Below are 18,365 nucleotides of genomic sequence, written 5' to 3'. Positions count from 1 at the left end.
GTATATGGGAGGTGTGATAACATACTGAGCCTGATATTATCATTTCCAAAGGAAGTGTCACAAGAATTATTCAAGGCATACCTTAACTCATTACAAGAAAAGGGTATGTTTAATTCATTTTGCGATTCTCCAATAAAAAAACAGGATATTTTCCATCTACAACTTATATCTCACAGACTCAGGACAATACGATGATGTAAGTGAAACTGCCCTTAACGACTTTCCGAATGTGTTCGCCACATCAATTGGCGTGGCAACAAGAATTTCACTGCTTTGCAGTCCAATCGGCTGTGGTGACTGTACCAATCCACACATGGTAAAGTCATATTACCGCGTCAATGGCTGCTGCCTTGTTACCGCGCAATGATGTGGCGAACATATTCAGAAGGTCGTTCAGGGCAGTTTCACTTACATCATCGTATTGTCCTGAGTTTGTGAGTTTATAATAACAAGTCATTGTTTGTGACTTTACTTGCAATAACAAGTAATTGTAAAGGCTGAGATAACAGCCTTTAACAGCAGGTTTTCCAGATGTTAAATGCATGAATTCATTCGCGCTATTGAGAATCTGGTGTGTAAACTTGGCAAGTTGATGGATTACGCTACTGTTCTTGTCATAATGCCCAAAGGAATCTTTGTATCTGATTCAGTCCGCTTTCTAAACCATACATCTGTGTGGCTGACTCTGAGACAGATCACTTGTATCGACTGAGATTATAACCGGTCTATGATCGCTTCCAAAGAAGTTTTTGAAAACGTACCAAGTAAGCTGGGAATAGGGTTGCTGAACATAAGATCAGATTGGTGCACGAAAAGGTGGTGGAAATTTTGAAGCCTGGGAGGCCGGAAGCGACGATTTTTTTTGTGGATTCCTTCATTGGGATCTTTGTAGTTTACTGCACATTTGGTGCCGCCATTGTTTTATTTAGTGTTGTATTGAATGAAGTGGTTTTCGGTACACAACTGTTGTTCTTCCCACCAAAAATATCCTTCTTTTTGTTTGAACTCTTATTTAGCTCAGAAATGGTGGCTGTGAGCAAAGCAACCTGATCAGGTAGCATCTGAACAAGCTGTTTTAACTCATTGCACGATCTGCAGTGATCACCTGCATTTGCAGGGGCGTGCCTTGATGTAGCGGCGACATATGAGATGTCTGGTTTAACCAGGTTCTGAGAGTTTAGTGTATTTTATATTCTCTTCGTGGGCTTGGGAAAAGATAGGTTTTGCACGGAAAAAAATTTCAGAATTGCTTTCTCTTTAAATGTTGGGCAATCTCTTGAGCGAGTTGAATGTGATCCACCACAGTTAGCACATTTTTCTTTTTCTTCACAGTTAGTATCATTTTGACCCTTTTAAGCATACTGTAGTTTTTGAGCAAGATGTTTTAGCGTCGCCATACCCTTGACATAGGAAGCATAGCCGTGGGTTGGGGATGAATGGTCGTACACGAACCGACAGGTAACCTACTCTTATTTTCTCTGGTGGTATGGGGGAAGGTTGAATGTTAGAGAGAGAGGGGGGGAGTACGCTCTTCCACTCCGCTGTGATGTTTCACAATACATTTCACCTCGAAAAGACCTTGCGGACGAAGCTCATTGGCAATCTCAGGCATATTGATTTTCAAAAGGTGCCGGCAGAAGATTACACCACGGCTGGTATTCAAACATTTGTGACATACCGCTTTTATATTGATACCACCCACATTGGTGAGAAGCAAGAGTGATCGACTCTACTAAACATCTCAACTAGACATTTAAACGTTTAGTTGATGTTTGTCAACTAGACGAACGTTAATGACTGTTCGTCATTAAACATCTAGTTGAGACGTTTACTGACGAACAGAGCCAGACGGAACGGTACTAGTGTAGAGTACCCTAAGAGTACCATTCCGTCTCTTAATTTCTTGACGGTTTTTGGTGAACCACTTGAACCGGTTATTACTTTATTTATCAAGAATGGTGGCACCCTTTGGAGAAAGCCATCTTCCTGATTGTTTTAAAGAACTATAAATCTGATGTTGTTAAACTTTTCTTTTTTCTTTTTCCTGTTTAGCCTCCGGGAATAACCGTTCAGGTATTACTTCAGAGAATGATTGAGGATGATATGTGTGAGTGTAGTCTTATGCAGTCTCATTTCGACCGTTCCTGAGACGTGTGCAACCCAACCATCCAAAGAACACCGGTATCCACGATCTAGTATTCAAATTCGTATAAAAGTAACTGCCTTTACTAGGACTTGAACGCTGGGACTCTCGATTTCCAAATCAGCTGATTTGGGAAGACGCGTTCACCACTAGACCAATCCGGTGGGTTGATGTTGTTAAACTGCAGACAGGATTCATCACCATTTAATACACCAATCTACAGAGTTCTTATCCTCATCAGACAAAGAGTGATATCTTTTCACATGACATCGTGTCGTGGTTTTTCCAGATGGATCACCAACTATGAAAGGGATTTTTGGAAGCTCATAATTTTGGTCCCACGAGTACCGGGGAAATACAAGACCACCTCTGCAGAGCTCACGCGTACAGAGGCTAGAGCTAAATACGACTGAGTTCGCCCAGGTGCCCAGAGGACATAGTTCGAGACTCACTACGTAGAGCCATCCACCTATCGGGACGATGGTTTCCACCTTGAGTTATGGTTGAGTTTTGTAAGGTGTCGTAACACCACCGAGTGTAAGTGTAAGAAGAAATAATATAGGAAGTTGTTGTTTAGTTGTGTAAGGGTATATGTTTTAATTTGTGCAGTGTATGTGTATAATGTAAAGAGTTCAGCAGCTCAGTGTGTAGTGGAAAGAGAAGCTGCATAGGATAGTTCCGTGGGGGACGGCATCCCCCAAAGTCTTAAATAATAAGACTTCCTGTTGGGGCTTTTGTTTTGTGCTAAAAAGCTTTTCGATTGCAGTTCTCAGGTAAGAATGTTCCAAATAAACTTTCAATTCATTTTTTGATAAAGAAATATAGAAGGATCGGTTCTGTTTACAATCAGAGACATAGCCGGAGAAACCTTCAATACTTAATAGCGAAATATTGGAAGATGTTAGGGTAGCTTTTTAAACTCACCTAAAAAATCATTACGAAAACTTGCGTATCTCTGTGTAGTGCCTTTAAAGCTACCCGGCTACTTAACTTAAAGCCATACCGAATTCATGTACCACAGGAATTATATCCGGTTGATTATGCTTCAAGGCTTCGCTACTGTCAATGATTTAATCAGTATGTTCGGGAGAGCATTAAAGTGTCAGATAATGCTAGGTTTCATTTGAATGATTACGTTAATAGTCGGAATGATCGCTACTGGAGTTCCAACAATCCTCACATCATTCATGACCTCTACACCCATAGAAAATTGGTGTGTGGTGTGCAAAAAATTCAGGCGAAGAATAATTGGCCCCATATTCTTTGAAAATACTTAATGCAGACCTCTACCAAGAAATTGTAATGCAATTTATTGCAAATTTAGAATTAAACCAGAGAGATTTGTGGTTTCAACAACAAGGAGCCACTTGTCATACGGCAAGACCAACAATGGACTTTTGAGAAATTTCTTTGGTAAAAGAGTAATATCGACTGGCTTATGGCCAGCTAGGTTACCAGATTATTTCTCCTGAAGATTTTTTCTCTGGAGATGTCTAAAAGTTTGTGTATCCAAAAACAATCCACACACTACTGAAGAAATGTAAGCCAACATAACTCAAGAATTACGAGAAATTGGAAGATGTACACTTTGAAAGGTTGCACGGAATATGAATCGGTGAAAATAGTGGACACTTTCAACATTTATTATAAAGAAATTTGATCTCGATATTGTTTTGCACAAATAATTTTAACATTTATAACTAATCGCATTAAATATAACACATTACTTTTCTTTAAATCGGGTTGCGTTTTAAAACAAACATTCTGCATATAATAAAAAGAGAAATTGTAATTGAATTTTTTCGTTAGCTTGTACTTGCCACACAGTGAATGAATTAAATTTTCAGTTTATAACTTTACTAAAACTTTAATCTCATTTTTTTCATAATATAAATTTCAAACTGACTTTTCAAAAACTAATAACTTTTTTGTTTGAGATATAAAATAAATGTGATTTTTTTCAGCGTAAAATTTTCCAATATATAGTTACAGAATTTCACTCTTATTCTGGTTAAAAATAAATTCCCATCTCGTATAAAGACTGTCCCATATATGTTTATTATAGATACAATATGTGCTTTTGTACTATTGTTGCAACGTCAGTTTGGACGATTCAAGGAAAGGTCCTATGCAAGGTCATAGGAGCGTTACCGGCCATTGAGCCGCCTACCTTTCAAATCTATCCATCACAATTCTCTAGGAGATAACAATCGGTAGAAATCTCCTTGTTATATTTTATTAGAAAAGGGTGAATGTAGTATAAAATGTCAATATGTAGCAAGTAATATTTTTACTTGCTTCAAAAAATAAGGTCATAGTATATTCCTGTCAAATACGGACATTTTATTTTAAAAACAAATTTTTTTTGGCTTTCACGTTTTTATAATCTCGTAAACAGACAGGAAAGATTTAAGCTAACAATTTTCTTACATTAAATACACCTTTCCGTGCTAATATACAAGCTATGTAGCCTAATATTTTTGACTTGTGACCAGACAATCTCCATGCTAGTCTGATTACAGTAGTGAAGAGGCTAAAGTCCAATATCATTACAAAATAAGATTATATGTTTTCAGTAAATTCATTTAGAAAAAAATTTATCTTTCAGTACTCTGACCTTTCAGTCCAATATTGAATCTCTATTGAAACTCTATCAGAAGAAATCTTTTTTTATTATAATCGAATAACTGTTATCCAGGTATTTGGTATTGTTTTATTTTGGGGGGGGGGGGGGGGCTACAGATATACGCAGTAAATTTTTTGAGTAAGAAATTATCACTGAGCAGAAAGGAATGGAAATTGCATTAAACCAGTGAAAAAAAAGTTAGATTAGGTTTTCCGACATAATGGTGTAATTCTACTTTTTTTTAACAGATTTAGAATTTTTTCCTACAAAAAAATATAAATAATAAAATAAACAGAATATTCTTCTGAATTTCTAAATGGTTATCACGATTTCGACTTAATAAAAAATAAATCATCCTGATAGCAGATATATTCCGTAAATAGAACTAAAATTAATTATCTGTAAATAAAATAGTAGACATCTTTCTTAGTAAAAAAGAACTAACCGTTTTATCCTTAACTTGTATTTTAGCATATTATGCTAATACTGACTAGACGTTTTATAGCTACTGCTGTCATTTTTATCACTAGATGAAGTCAAACAACGTTAACTGAACATACAAGCGCGTACCTTTTTCATAAACATATCTTTGATAGATGTTTAATCGATTTGTACCCGAGATTTTTTTACAACTGGGGTTTTGACGTTACGGTATTTAGTATTTCTGTTTTTAGTGCTATAGACTTTTCTCAAATGATTATCGAGATAAAAGTGCCACCTGCAAGATAAGGGTTTCCTGCGCATAACAACAGAAGTACTTTTCTCTATATCTTTCGATTTCATGAAGAAATAAGGAAAAGTAGAACATCATCTCGATTCGTGACTGTTAATTCGGATATCAAGCAAGAACGGATATACCGATTTTAACAAAAACTTGCAGAATTATCCTAATCCCGATTGAAAGCTATATATTAACTACAAAATTTTCCAGCGGCCCTTTCGACAAAAACGACTTTTTGGCATTATTTGCTCAAGGTACATTTTATTAAAGGAAAAATATATATATTTATATATGTACATGTAATAATAATAACGACACAAAAAGATAAAGGCTATAAGATTTGGACCTTTTTTAATTTTTTTGCGGAATAAGAAATATGATTTTGGAATTTTAAATGAAGTCTCTGGTTTTTTTTTTGGTGAAAATCTTTTCACAGCTTTACTCATCGAGTTTAAATATGCTTTCTAATAAAGTTACTTAAAGATAAACAAAACTTAATAATATTTGAGACAAACTTTTATATTTATTATGCTTTAGTATTTTTACGCTTCCGTAGTATATTCCTGTCTAAAATATAATGGCATCTCTTGAGACTGCTTAAAAAAGTAAGAATGAGTTTTCAATATATAAAAATGGGCTGTTATATCATTGTTTGGCGCCCGTAAGTATGGATCGTGTAGATCGATATATAAAAAATTAAATATGTTAACTTACAGCTGTGTTTATATTTATGAATTTGCTATGTTTGCTAGAAACAAAAGTCACTTAATCTCAACAAATAATATCCATCTCTACCAAACCAGACAACGGAACTAACTGTTTTCTTATAATTCAATAGAATACCTCGAATTTAGAAAAAAGGCCTTACGCTTCAGTCGCTATTTTTAATAAATTACCGAACCGTTAAAAAAATCTTCCTATTATTTTATTTAAAATACAGTGAAAGAAGATTATTCTCTAACTGAAATAATATTATTGTGGAAGAACTTTTAAATAACACAGATTAAAATTTAAAATAAATCCCTTAATTTTTTGCATCCCGATCGAGGTGTGTACAAATATGTGCTGAAATAATTTTCAATAATGTCTTCTGAAATGTAAATTATTTTTTAATTATCTAATATTTTCACGTATTTATGTTATTATTTCACGCGTTTATATTTTAAATAATTAACATTGGCTTTAATCACACCTATTTTTATCTTTTAATTAATATATAATAGATGTATACAGTGACAATAAAGTTCAGTAAATAATTATATAATTGTTCATTACTTTAATTTTTCAATATAAAACGTGTATTTCTAAATCGTGAAGAATATTCAAAAATTAAAAAAAAAAATATTAGTTCCATTTATGCACGTTTTATTTAATATAACGAGCTATTTTTACAACGAAGGTCAAACGTACAAATCTTGTAAATAAAATTAAGTGTAGTGTTATTCAATTCATACTGTAAAATTTAGTTGAATAGACGACGCATGGAGAGGGAGTAGTTTCCGTCCTATATTATGAGCATTGCAGCAGCAAACAACCTCCAATTCACACAGGTTTTGAAGTTTGTGCTACGGACGGGACCAGTTCCTGAACGTGTAGATGGCCTACAGTTGAATGAACAAAGGACAAAGCTTATTTATTTTGAAAAAGGTCAACGAACTGCATACTCGTGTCACGGTGGCCGCTGTCCTGTTTAGAAGTACTGCTCTGATACAACTTTCACTTAAAAGTTATCGTTCATTTTTCTTATAACAATATTTGGGAATTTATGTCGTATTAACTTATAAAGAAACTGTTTTTAAAACTTAAAATGTCTTGATAATACATCTATAAATAGTTTATTCAGATGAAATAATTTATCTACTCGTACTTAGTATTATATTTTCAACGAAAAAAAAAATTTAATTAAAGCGATTTAAACTTACATCGCAAAGGAATACAGTATTCTAATCAAATTATTTAGAGTAACTTTACTTCTATTCATAGAAGTACAATATTTATTTTCAAAAATACAAGAATTTTTTAATTTCATTTTCCTAAAATATATCTGAACTATCTTAAAAAATAATTTACTGAAGATTAATGAAAGAAGATACACACAATTTTTTGGCCAATTTAAAATATCTGTAGACATGTCAAAGACAAAAGTATATTTCAAGGGAAAATCTAAGTAAATGCAATAGGAATAAATGAAAGTTGTTTTTCTTTCTCTTATATGCAGAATTACGAATCAGATTACAATCATTTCTTTTATAATTCATTGATCTGTTTTCATGAGCATTAATACACTAAAATGGATTTTTTTATAAATTTTAAAAGAAAATTCAGTACATGTAAATTTATATGGTGCCCTTTCTTTAACTTCCTAAATTAACAGCTAGCATGTACTGCACAAGTTTGTGACATGAAAATTCCTTTTCATTCATTTAATATAAAATAAAAGTAAAATTGCAAAATAAATTATAATAAAATAAAATATTTTATTAAATAAAGTTATGGTAAAGAAAACAGTTAGTAATATTTATTAAAATGTAAATAAGTTTTACAAGAAGAAAAAAACGGCTAAATAAAATATTAAATCGTTTTTCTTGATTTCCTTAAATAAATATACATTAAAATAACAACTTACTTAATCCCTAAATTGTAAGTTATTAACTGACAGCACTATTCAAAAAATGTTTTGGTTATTAAATATACAGTACTGCAATCTAAATAATATTTTTTAAAGATTTATAAAATTATATAATAAAGCTGTGAGTAAAACAAATATCTAGAATTTAAAAATATCTATATACATACAAATGTATGAATGATGAATTTTAGAAAGGGGTCGAACAAGCTGACAGACTGTTCTCAAAACTTTTTAATGTAGTCTAGAAAAAATACAGTTCAATCATTTTGAATTAATCAAAATAAATTATGATTCAAATATATGGTACTAAACGAAAATATTTTTTCTTATCTTTATAAGAAATTAATTCTTTACTGCCAAAATGTAGGCAAATTATTGTTTTAATTTAATTTTCTTTATACAATAATTTGGTTTGGTTATTTTTGTTTTCATTAATGCTTATGTTTCAGCTCATATAAATAAATAACTGTATAAATAAACGTTTTATTCAAATCTATTCATAATATTATACTCTTATGTAAACCATATCGGGTACGGGTGAATATTTTTGCTACTGTGCAGGTTGGAAAATAAACTGACAACATTTTTCTGGAAGGTACAAGGAAATACCATCGAAGAATATTAATAAGAAAATTATCAAAACATTCAAAGATAATAAATTAATTACTTTTTTGTCTTCAGTCATTTGAATGGTTTGATGCAGATCTCCAACATTCGCTATCTAGCGCTAGTCGTTTCATTTCGGTATACCCCCTACATCCTACATCTCTAACAATCTGTTTTACACATTCCAAACGTTGTCTGCCTGCACAATTTTTCCCATCTAACTGTCCTTCTAATATCAAAGCAACTATTCCAGGATGCCTTAAGATGTGGCCTACACGTCTGTCTCTTCTTTTGGTTATATATTTTCAAATGCTTCTTTCTTCATCAATTTGCTGTAACATCTCTTCATTTGTCACTTTATCCTCCCATCTGATTTTTAACATTCTCCTATAGCACCACATTTCAAAACCTTCTCATCTTTTCTTCTCAGGTACTCTGATCGTCCAAGTTTCACTTCCATATAAAGCTGCGCTCCAAACATATACTTTCAAAAATGTTTTCCTGACGTTTAAATTAATTTTTTATATAAGAAGATTACATTTCTGACTGAAAGCTCATTTCGCTTGTGCTATTCGGCATTGGCATTCTATATCGCTCCTGCTTTGTCCATTTTTAGTAATTCTATTTCCAAAATAACAAAATTCTTTTACCTCCATAATATATTCTCTTCCTATTTTTATACTCAGTAGTCCATCTACATTATTTTTACTACATTTCATTACCTTAGTTTTGTTCTTGTTTATTTTCATGCGGTAGATCTTGCATAGGACTTCATCCATGCCATTCATGTTTCTTCTAAATCTTTTTTACTCTCAGCTAGAATTACTATATCATCAGAAACGCTTTATCTTTTCAGTTACAGACTTGCACTGTTACTCCGGATGTAAATTTTTTAAAATGCTGAATATTTTATTCCAGTCTACGTTATCAAATGCCTTTTCTAAGTCTATAAGTGCCTTATATGTTGGTTTGTTTTTCTTTAATCTTCTTTCTACTATTCTGAGTGCTAAAACTGCTTTTAAAAGTATAGTTCCTTGTCCCTATACTTTTCCTGAAACCAAATTAGTCTTCTAACACTTCTTCCTTCTACTTTCCTTTCAATTCTTCTGCACAGAATTCTAGTTAAAATTTTTGATACATGAATAGTTAAGCTAATTTTTCTGTACTCTTCACATTTATCTGCACCTGCTTTCTTTGGTATCTTGACAATAACACTTTTTTTGAAGTCTGACGGAACTTCCCCTTTTTCGTAAATATCACATACCAGTTCTATCTATTGCTTCCTCACCCACATTGAGCAGTAATTCTGTAGGTATTCCATCTATTCCAGGAGCCTTTCTCCCATTCAAATCCTTTAATACTCCATTAAATTCAGATCATTCTTCTTCTATTTTCTAGCTTATCTTTCTTACTCAGACCTCTTGTGATGTCCTCCTCAAAAATTTTCTTTACCTCTTCTTCCTCAAGCTTCTCTAAATTCCACCAATTTATCTGACACCTTTTCTTCAGGTTTTTAAACCCCAATCTATATTTCATTATCACTAACTTATGGTTATCAGTGTCTGCTCCTGGATATGCTTTGCAGTCGACGAGTTGATTTCTATATCTGCTTAACTATGATATAATCTATCTGTTATCTTGCAGTATCGCCCAGCTTTTTCCATGTGTGTATTCTTCTATTATAATTTGTAAACTGGGAGTTGGGAATTACTAAATTATACTTTATGCAAAACTCAATCAGTCGGCCCCCTTTTTTATTTCTTTTGCTCAGGCTGTTTTCACCCACAATATTTCCTTCCTTGCCTTTTCCAATGCTTGCATTCCAGTCTCCAACTGTTATTTAATTTTCATCCCCTTTTATGCGTTTTAATTGTTTTGTCAATTTCTTTGTGTACAATTACTGTTTAAAAACAAAAAATAGGTTCAAAATAGATCAGAAACACTAAATGTGAGTGTTAAAATTCATAATAATGCATGAAAATAATTAGATGTAATTTATTTTCATGTTGATAATAAAAAATTAATCTTAACTGTTGATGGAATATTCAAAATAATATACTACTATGAGAGTTACGATAAAATATAATATTAAAATCAGATCTGAAAGTTGACTATTTTGAAAGAAAATCTTTGTAATTATCAATAAAAAACACTTAAGCGTAGTGTTAATAAATTAATTAGTATTATCTAGAAGTTTAGCTTACTGAGTATTCATGTTAATATGATATTAATGCAACATGATTTAGCAGATATTATTGAAGAAAATCAATAAAAATTATTGCTTTTTAAAAAAATAGGAAAGTTGAACCAATAATAATTATCAAAATCAGAATCATCAGCAGGAAATTAAATTTTGTCATAGTTTCATCTTGAAAACTATGGATGAACCACCTGAAAAAAAATATTTGTATAGCCAGTCTTTTGTGGCTAATGGTTTTTTGTTATTTCAAAAAACATATTTTGCTTTCACTTTCTTTTTGTTAATATTTTATAATCTGGATGTCGTAACCAGAATACTCAGTACATAAAGGCAAGAGGTTTCAAAAATCAATACAAAATGGGATTAATGTTTTGATAATACAGTTGAGAATGGATTACATATGATTAGGAACTTAAAAATGTAACAGGAAAGCTTTTGAGTGAATAACAAGGATGGATTAAGAGCACGGTGACAATGGCATTTACTAGTGTAAATGGCACTCTGGAAAAAATACAGTACTATTTGCAAAATAATTAAGCTAGTATTTCAGAAATAATTAGCCTTATTCTAGATCAAACCAACTGCCAAACTGTAAGTAGGCTAAAGATCTGTTCTGAAGCAATATTAATCTCAAAATAAATATTTTCATCCTTTACTCAGTTGATGCCATTTAAATAAATAATATATTGATTTATAACTAAAAGTTATACATTAATTTGTCGCCTTGTATTATTTGTCTCAGTCCTTTTTATATCCTTCTTGTATCTGAGACACAAGAATCACCAGTTTAATTTTCTTGCAGTATTAATAATGATGTACCACTCCCTGTGGTGAACAGAATGAAATGATCACTTATAGGGTTGAATAGCATATCAAAATTTCAGTGGGCTTGACGCATTTATATGAAACATATACCACCTGCACTTGTTATGATTATGACAATTAACATACAAAAATTTCAATTGAAATGTAAGTAATTTTAAATTTATATACTCCTACTGCAGTTCAATTTTCTTGATAAGAGATTTATATTAAATAAAAAAAGTTAACAAAAATGTACAATATTCTTTAGTTGAAAACTGATTAATCTTTTAATTGAATAGTAATAACCATCAACTTCCTGATCCAACCACAGGTAGAGTACTGGAATCTCCTTCTTTCATCTAGGTTAAAAGTCAAGCATAGCATTTTTTATATGTTGTAAATTTTCTTCCTAAATTCCATCTTGTAGGAAGGAATTTAGGAAGAAAATTTTAGTGTCAGGAAGGACATCTAGGTCTTAAAACTCTACTTCATCCCAGAAAAACAGGAGGAAAAAGGGCAAAGAATATGTTGGAAAACTGAAATAAACACGAGTAGAGGGCATTATATGAAAGAATGAACAGGTTTGTAAAGTTCACTACAATTTTAAATGTTGTGGAAATGAGATTTAGAAAAAATCTACTATAAACGAATTTGAAATTGTTGAAAATCATTTGAAAATGGCAAATAATATTCAATGAAACTTTGATTTGAAAGTCAGCTGATTGATGAAGCTTTACGCGGATAAAATATATATTACAATAATTATAAAAATATTCAATATTAATGTAATTTCTCATGAGAAATATATCATTATTTTAAAAATATAATAAATACAATGAGATGTAAATAAATCGTTTACTATTACAAAATTTTAAGTAAGAATATATGTATGAAAAGATTACAATTATTTTATAAATATTAGTCGTTATTTAAATTTCAAGCATTTCATCATCAAATTAAAGTTTTATAAGAATTTTTATCAGTTTATTCTTACAGAATTAAGACTATATAAACTTGTGATAGTTGTAGCTTTGTTTACCTGATAAACTTATAATTAGATAAGATTGTTTGTATATTTATAATTGACATCGTGGAACAATTTAAAATATGTTTACATTTAAATCTTCTTATTTATTCACATCATTACCGTTATACTGACGTACTTTCACTGTTATTTATAGAATAAGTTTATCTTACAAGTAACAATAATCGAATACGTTTCAGTTATAATAATAATATAAAAATAGTTATTAGTAATAGAATAATGAGTTTCAGTTCAAAGAGTTTATTTTTTTATGTGTGTGTGTGTACATATATATTTTAAATCCTATTAATATAAACCACCTAGTACAGAATATTGGTATAAGACATATCTTACCGTAATTTCATCTTGTAAGCATTTTTCTGGGATTCCACATCCTCAAAATTCTATACTAGGTGGTTTATGTTAATAGAATTTAAAATACAATTTAACAGTACAGAGGAATTACATGAATCTTAAAAAGATTAATTTCTGTAAAATAATATATATATATATATATATATATATATATGTGGTTTGATTAGATATCTTCTACCATGTCTGCCTCCATTCAATTCTATTTCCAGGTAATTGATGTGTTTCTAGTAGATCCTATCTCCTTTTAATTTCCATAATTTTTATTTTTTGGCCATTCTCTCTTCTTTGAATCTTTCAGTGATTCATCTAGCATTGCTTTAATCAACCCGCAGACTTTCCTATTCTAAATTGTTCTATTTTAAACTTCTATCTCATTTACTTTCTTCATTAACTCTTCATGTTTAACCCTATCTGTCTACTTAATTTTTTCTAATTTTTTCCATATCCTTATTACTAATACATCTAACTTTTCTTTGTCCCTTTTCCTTGATATTTGTGCAGAAGTAGAGTCTTAACGTAACATTTCACAAAATGTTTCTTCAAACCTAATCCATCTTATTACATAACAACTGTTTCTTTCTATTGAATTATCTTTACCAATTATTATTCTGAATTACATTAGACATTATTTAATTTTTTTTGTTTTTATGTTGAAAAACTTTATTATAGTATTTGTTTTAGAAATATTCTATTGCATATTTTATCTATATAAACATACAAGTGCTGTACCTTGTTTGGAAAAAATACTTTATCAAGTAATTATGTGTAAGGTGTAAACAAAACTCAAAATTTATTACAGTATGTGGATTATGTAATAATCTACATTGTTATGCAATAATTATTGTTTGGTCTGTCATATTCATAACATGGTGTCATGGCTCTGATTATTGCAACGTGCATCTTGATAATTAGAGTTCTGAATAAGTTAATGTTCTATCAATTTCTAGAGAGAAAAATTACAGTAAAAGATATTTTGCAGTGAAGAAATTAAATACTGTTGTATCAATTGTAGTAAAAAGGAAATAAAATATTATATACTCGTGCATATATATATATATAAAGCAAATGGATTAGATTAATTATTTACACTCTCAGTAACTATACATTATGAATTTGTATTTGCTTATGAAGAATGATGTATCTTAATGAAGTTGTAACAGTGCAAAATATTTTAAAGCTAGCAAATAAAACTTGCATTTCGGCAACATACAGTACACTAATAAGTAATATTTACAAATAATTAGTGAAAAGAATGTTCATATTTTCTCTTGATTTACATAAAAAAGACCCTGAATTTTCTCAATCTCCATTCAACATTTACATAGATATGCGCTCAAATAATTTTTTTAACATCTTCTGAATCGTGTTTTGTTTATCTTTTTTTAATATAAAAGACTCTTTGTATTCATCTTAATATTCTAAGATTAAGAAATATAACATTCATGTGTTTATATTTTGAATAACTAATATGAACTTTAACCATTTTTATATTTTATTTTATAATTAATTGTTCATTTTGTGATACTTCTCTGATCAACGTTGTACCATGGTTTTCCTTGATCCATTCAGACAAATATTACAACAGTTCCTTTATTTAACCGTGGGGTAGAATATCTACTTACCTATTCCTGACGTTATCTACATTTAATATATTATTATGTACTAACCAGAATAAGATTATATTTATTTATTCTTTACATTAAACTACACAATTCAGGTAAAATTACATGCTAAGGAATTATTCATAAATAACATAATAAATCATTTTTAACTGATTTTGGAATGTATTAATGACACTTTGTATCATCTTTTTCATTATTTCATAATATAGAAAAGGACAGTAGAAAATAAATTAATGAAATAAAGCGCTAAATTAGTTTTGCTAAGTCATTTTTTATAAATTTATAAATTATTTTTTGTGTGTATGTGATCTTTGTCTATATATAATTTTGTGTTTGTAATGACTATTGTCCAATTATGTCTATTGTTCAAGCTCTGTTCTATTATCAACAATGTGTTAAATATTCGTTTTATTATGAGAGGTTATCTCTAAAGTAAAGACCGTTTCATTGTAAAAACATTTGTTCTGAAAACTTTATAAATATTTTTTATTTCTCTTAAACTACATACCTTATACTACTCTATATGATCGACACTTAAGTTAAGACATTTATCGTAGCAATACACTAGCTTCAATATACCTTCGTCGTATTATTCTGCCGCCAGTCCATTTAGCCACTGATTAACAGCATTTTTAAGTTCATCTTCACACGCGAATTGCTTATCATTCAAAAATTCTTTCAATTTCTCTAACAAATGGTAAACAGAAGGAGCTAAGTCTGGGCATTATGGTGAGTGATCGTAAATTTCCAATCCAAATGTTCTCAGTAAATCACGTGTCAGACCCGCAACATGTGGACGTGCATTATCGTGCAGCAGGACGACGCCGTCGGTCAGCCGCCCACATCGCCGATTTTGAATGGCGCGCCGTAACTTATGTAAAGTTTCGCATTTATATCGTTCCACGTGGCATGAAATCAATCAGCAGTATGCCAAACCGATTCTAAAAGGCTGTGGCCATTAGTTTGCTTCCAAATGACTGTGGCTTGACCTTTGTCGGTCTAGTTGGTGACTGAGGATGACGTCATTCACTTGACTGCCGTTTTCTCTCTGGCGTGCAATAGGAATCCATATTTCATCGTCGGTAACAGTTGAATTAGGGAACTCATCACCTTTTTCTGTGTAACACATAAAAAATTCCAAAGTAGATCGCATTCGGATTAGTTTGTGACGTTCCGTTAAGACGTGCGGCACCCAACGTGCACAAATCTTTCTGAAGCCTGAATGATTATGAACAATGCAACCAATAACAGCTTTTGAAACATCAGGAAAAGTAAGGGCCAGGTTGGAAATCGTTGAGCGACGATCTTTTTTGATTTCATCATCGACGCGTTTCAACAAGCCCTGTGATTATCGAGGGCCTCCCCGAACGTTCTTCGTCATGCACATTAATTCTGTTATTTCTAAACCGTTCACACCATTTTCGGACGTTTCTTTCATTCATTATATTATCACCAAACACAGCAACCAACTGCCTATGAATTTCAGCCGGCTTAACGTTTTGATTGAACAAGTATCATTGTAAATTAAAAGAAGTTTCATTAAAAGAAAAGTTTAATTTTTGCTCTATTAATAATATTTTTTAGAATTACATTTCGATCATGTAAATGTTAAAAATCTAAGTATTTTTCGTCTAGAAGCAGGCAATCCATTAGATTTCTAAGATTTCTATCGTGTTAATTGGTATGTTTACTTAAAATAAATGAATTCTTAGTTTTGTTAAAACGAATTTTGCCGTACAAACATCTTCAAATACATACTATGAGTCAAATAATAACTCAAATTCTAACTATTCAAAATAATGTCAAAAATGGATATGATGTCAAATTGGATACAAACTGCCATAATTGGTCATTGTTTCACTTATGTATGAAACGCAAAGATTACATGAAAATAAAACCCATTCTTAGCAGTTTTTAGAAAAATTGAAATCGCATATACAGAATATAATTTATTGCTACAAAAAATTACATCACTCATCTGCCTACGAAAAATCACACAAACTAAATTTTACTCGCGAGAACATTTATCTTTAAATAAAACAGCGACTTGGTGAGTTTTATTTTCGTATTACAAAAGATTTCTCATTAAGGAGCGTTAATTTAATGTCCCTACTAATATTTAAGTTAATTAGTACTTTTCTTTTAATTTAAAAATAACTCAAAATATCGCTAGAGAAAAAATTTAACGTGTTCTTAATTTAGTATATACTGTTTAACTAGTTAGGAAATTTGTGAAAAACTGGCCTAAATTCTTTTCAAAATAATAATCAAAAGGTTTGGTTTAATAATACTTGAATACAATTTCCTCGTTAAAAAATACGTATTCTAGAAAAGAAGTATAAATTCTTTTATTTTATATTACGTTAGCTGCATTACGAAATTTACGTTTTCCTACCGATAAAATTGTGAAGTAAAATCCTCTACTAAATCGAAAATTATTTAGTTGATTTCAACAAAGATATACCAAAATAAAATGCAATTTTTTTCTACGTGTTATATGTGGGTTTAGAACGCGAATTAGTCTGCAATTCAGTATTTACTACATGAAAGATGACGCTGTAAAATACGAAGCACGGTTTAAGCCTTACTGCTAACCAACAATGGTGTTATCTGAGTAAATCTACACCTAAAATATTTAAAGTAAATAATTACAATAATAATAAAATCATTTAGATCGAGCCAGTATTTCTTGAGTTTTAAACTATTATTATTACAAACGCACGAACACTGTAATGTTTTTGATTTATATTTTGTACTTTATCTTTTTATTCTTTTTTTTACTATTACACTGTTTTAATAACTGATTTGACATGCGTCATATGATCATAAAAATATTTTTTTAATTTGATAAAATTAAATGTTAGTAAATTAATATATATATATATATATATATATATATATATATATATATATATATATTGTTTTTTGTATTACTATATGAAAATTTATAAATGAAAATGTATTTTATTGTATGTTTAAAAATAACTTTTAACTATACTTAAAAAACGGAGAAAATAGTGTGTTCCAGGATCATTATTCATTATCTTTTTTTCGTGTACTACGCTAAAAGTGCTGAAGTTGCTAGAAGAGTATAATTAACAATATTTCTTTCTCCACTATTTAGCTATTTAATTACGGTACTTAAGTCTTTTTGTACAGAACAACCAATAAATATACTTTTACGCTCCTCTATTTCCTAAAAATATAACTAAAATATATTATCGATACGTTTTATAAAACATACAATTAAAAAATATAGTAATAATTCGTTGAAGAATAGTTAAGTCATTTAAAAAAAATAGAATAGTTGGAGAAAGTTGTGCTAGTTACCTAATTTTTTTATAAAAACAGCTACAAAAAATGTAAACAGTGTATTTTCTTACCTGATCACCAGTTACGTTAATCATTATCCCATTTCTTAACAGATTTGCACTCGAGTTTAATAGTCTTGAACTAAACCGAAATAAAGAAAATGCCATCGTTAAAAATATATGATCGCGTCAGTGAAAGAAATCAAATGAATTAAATAAAGAGATTATAACTTCCTAAGGGCCATGACTCCGTATAGTGAGGGGTTTACTCCGTCTTTAATAGGGTAGAAACCAGTTGCTTGTA

General features: G+C 30.4%; 1 protein-coding gene across 2 annotated transcripts in view; it reads right to left on the bottom strand.

Annotated features, from left to right (window-relative positions):
* The window catches only part of CBP (sarcoplasmic calcium-binding protein), a 48,908-nt gene extending 30,543 nt beyond the window's left edge, over positions 1-18,365 (bottom strand). For both annotated transcript variants that reach the window (XM_075361995.1, XM_075361994.1), the window contains exon 1: positions 18,134-18,365. In XM_075361995.1, coding sequence (XP_075218110.1) covers positions 18,134-18,229 — 96 coding nt within the window. In that variant the 5' untranslated portion in view covers positions 18,230-18,365. The remainder of the gene's footprint in view (positions 1-18,133) is intronic.

This window comes from Lycorma delicatula, chromosome 4, assembly GCF_047948215.1.
Source record: "Lycorma delicatula isolate Av1 chromosome 4, ASM4794821v1, whole genome shotgun sequence".
Taxonomy (NCBI): domain Eukaryota; kingdom Metazoa; phylum Arthropoda; class Insecta; order Hemiptera; family Fulgoridae; genus Lycorma; species Lycorma delicatula.
The sequence above is the reverse complement of the archived record's forward strand: the minus strand, read 5'-3'. Positions and strand labels throughout refer to the sequence as shown.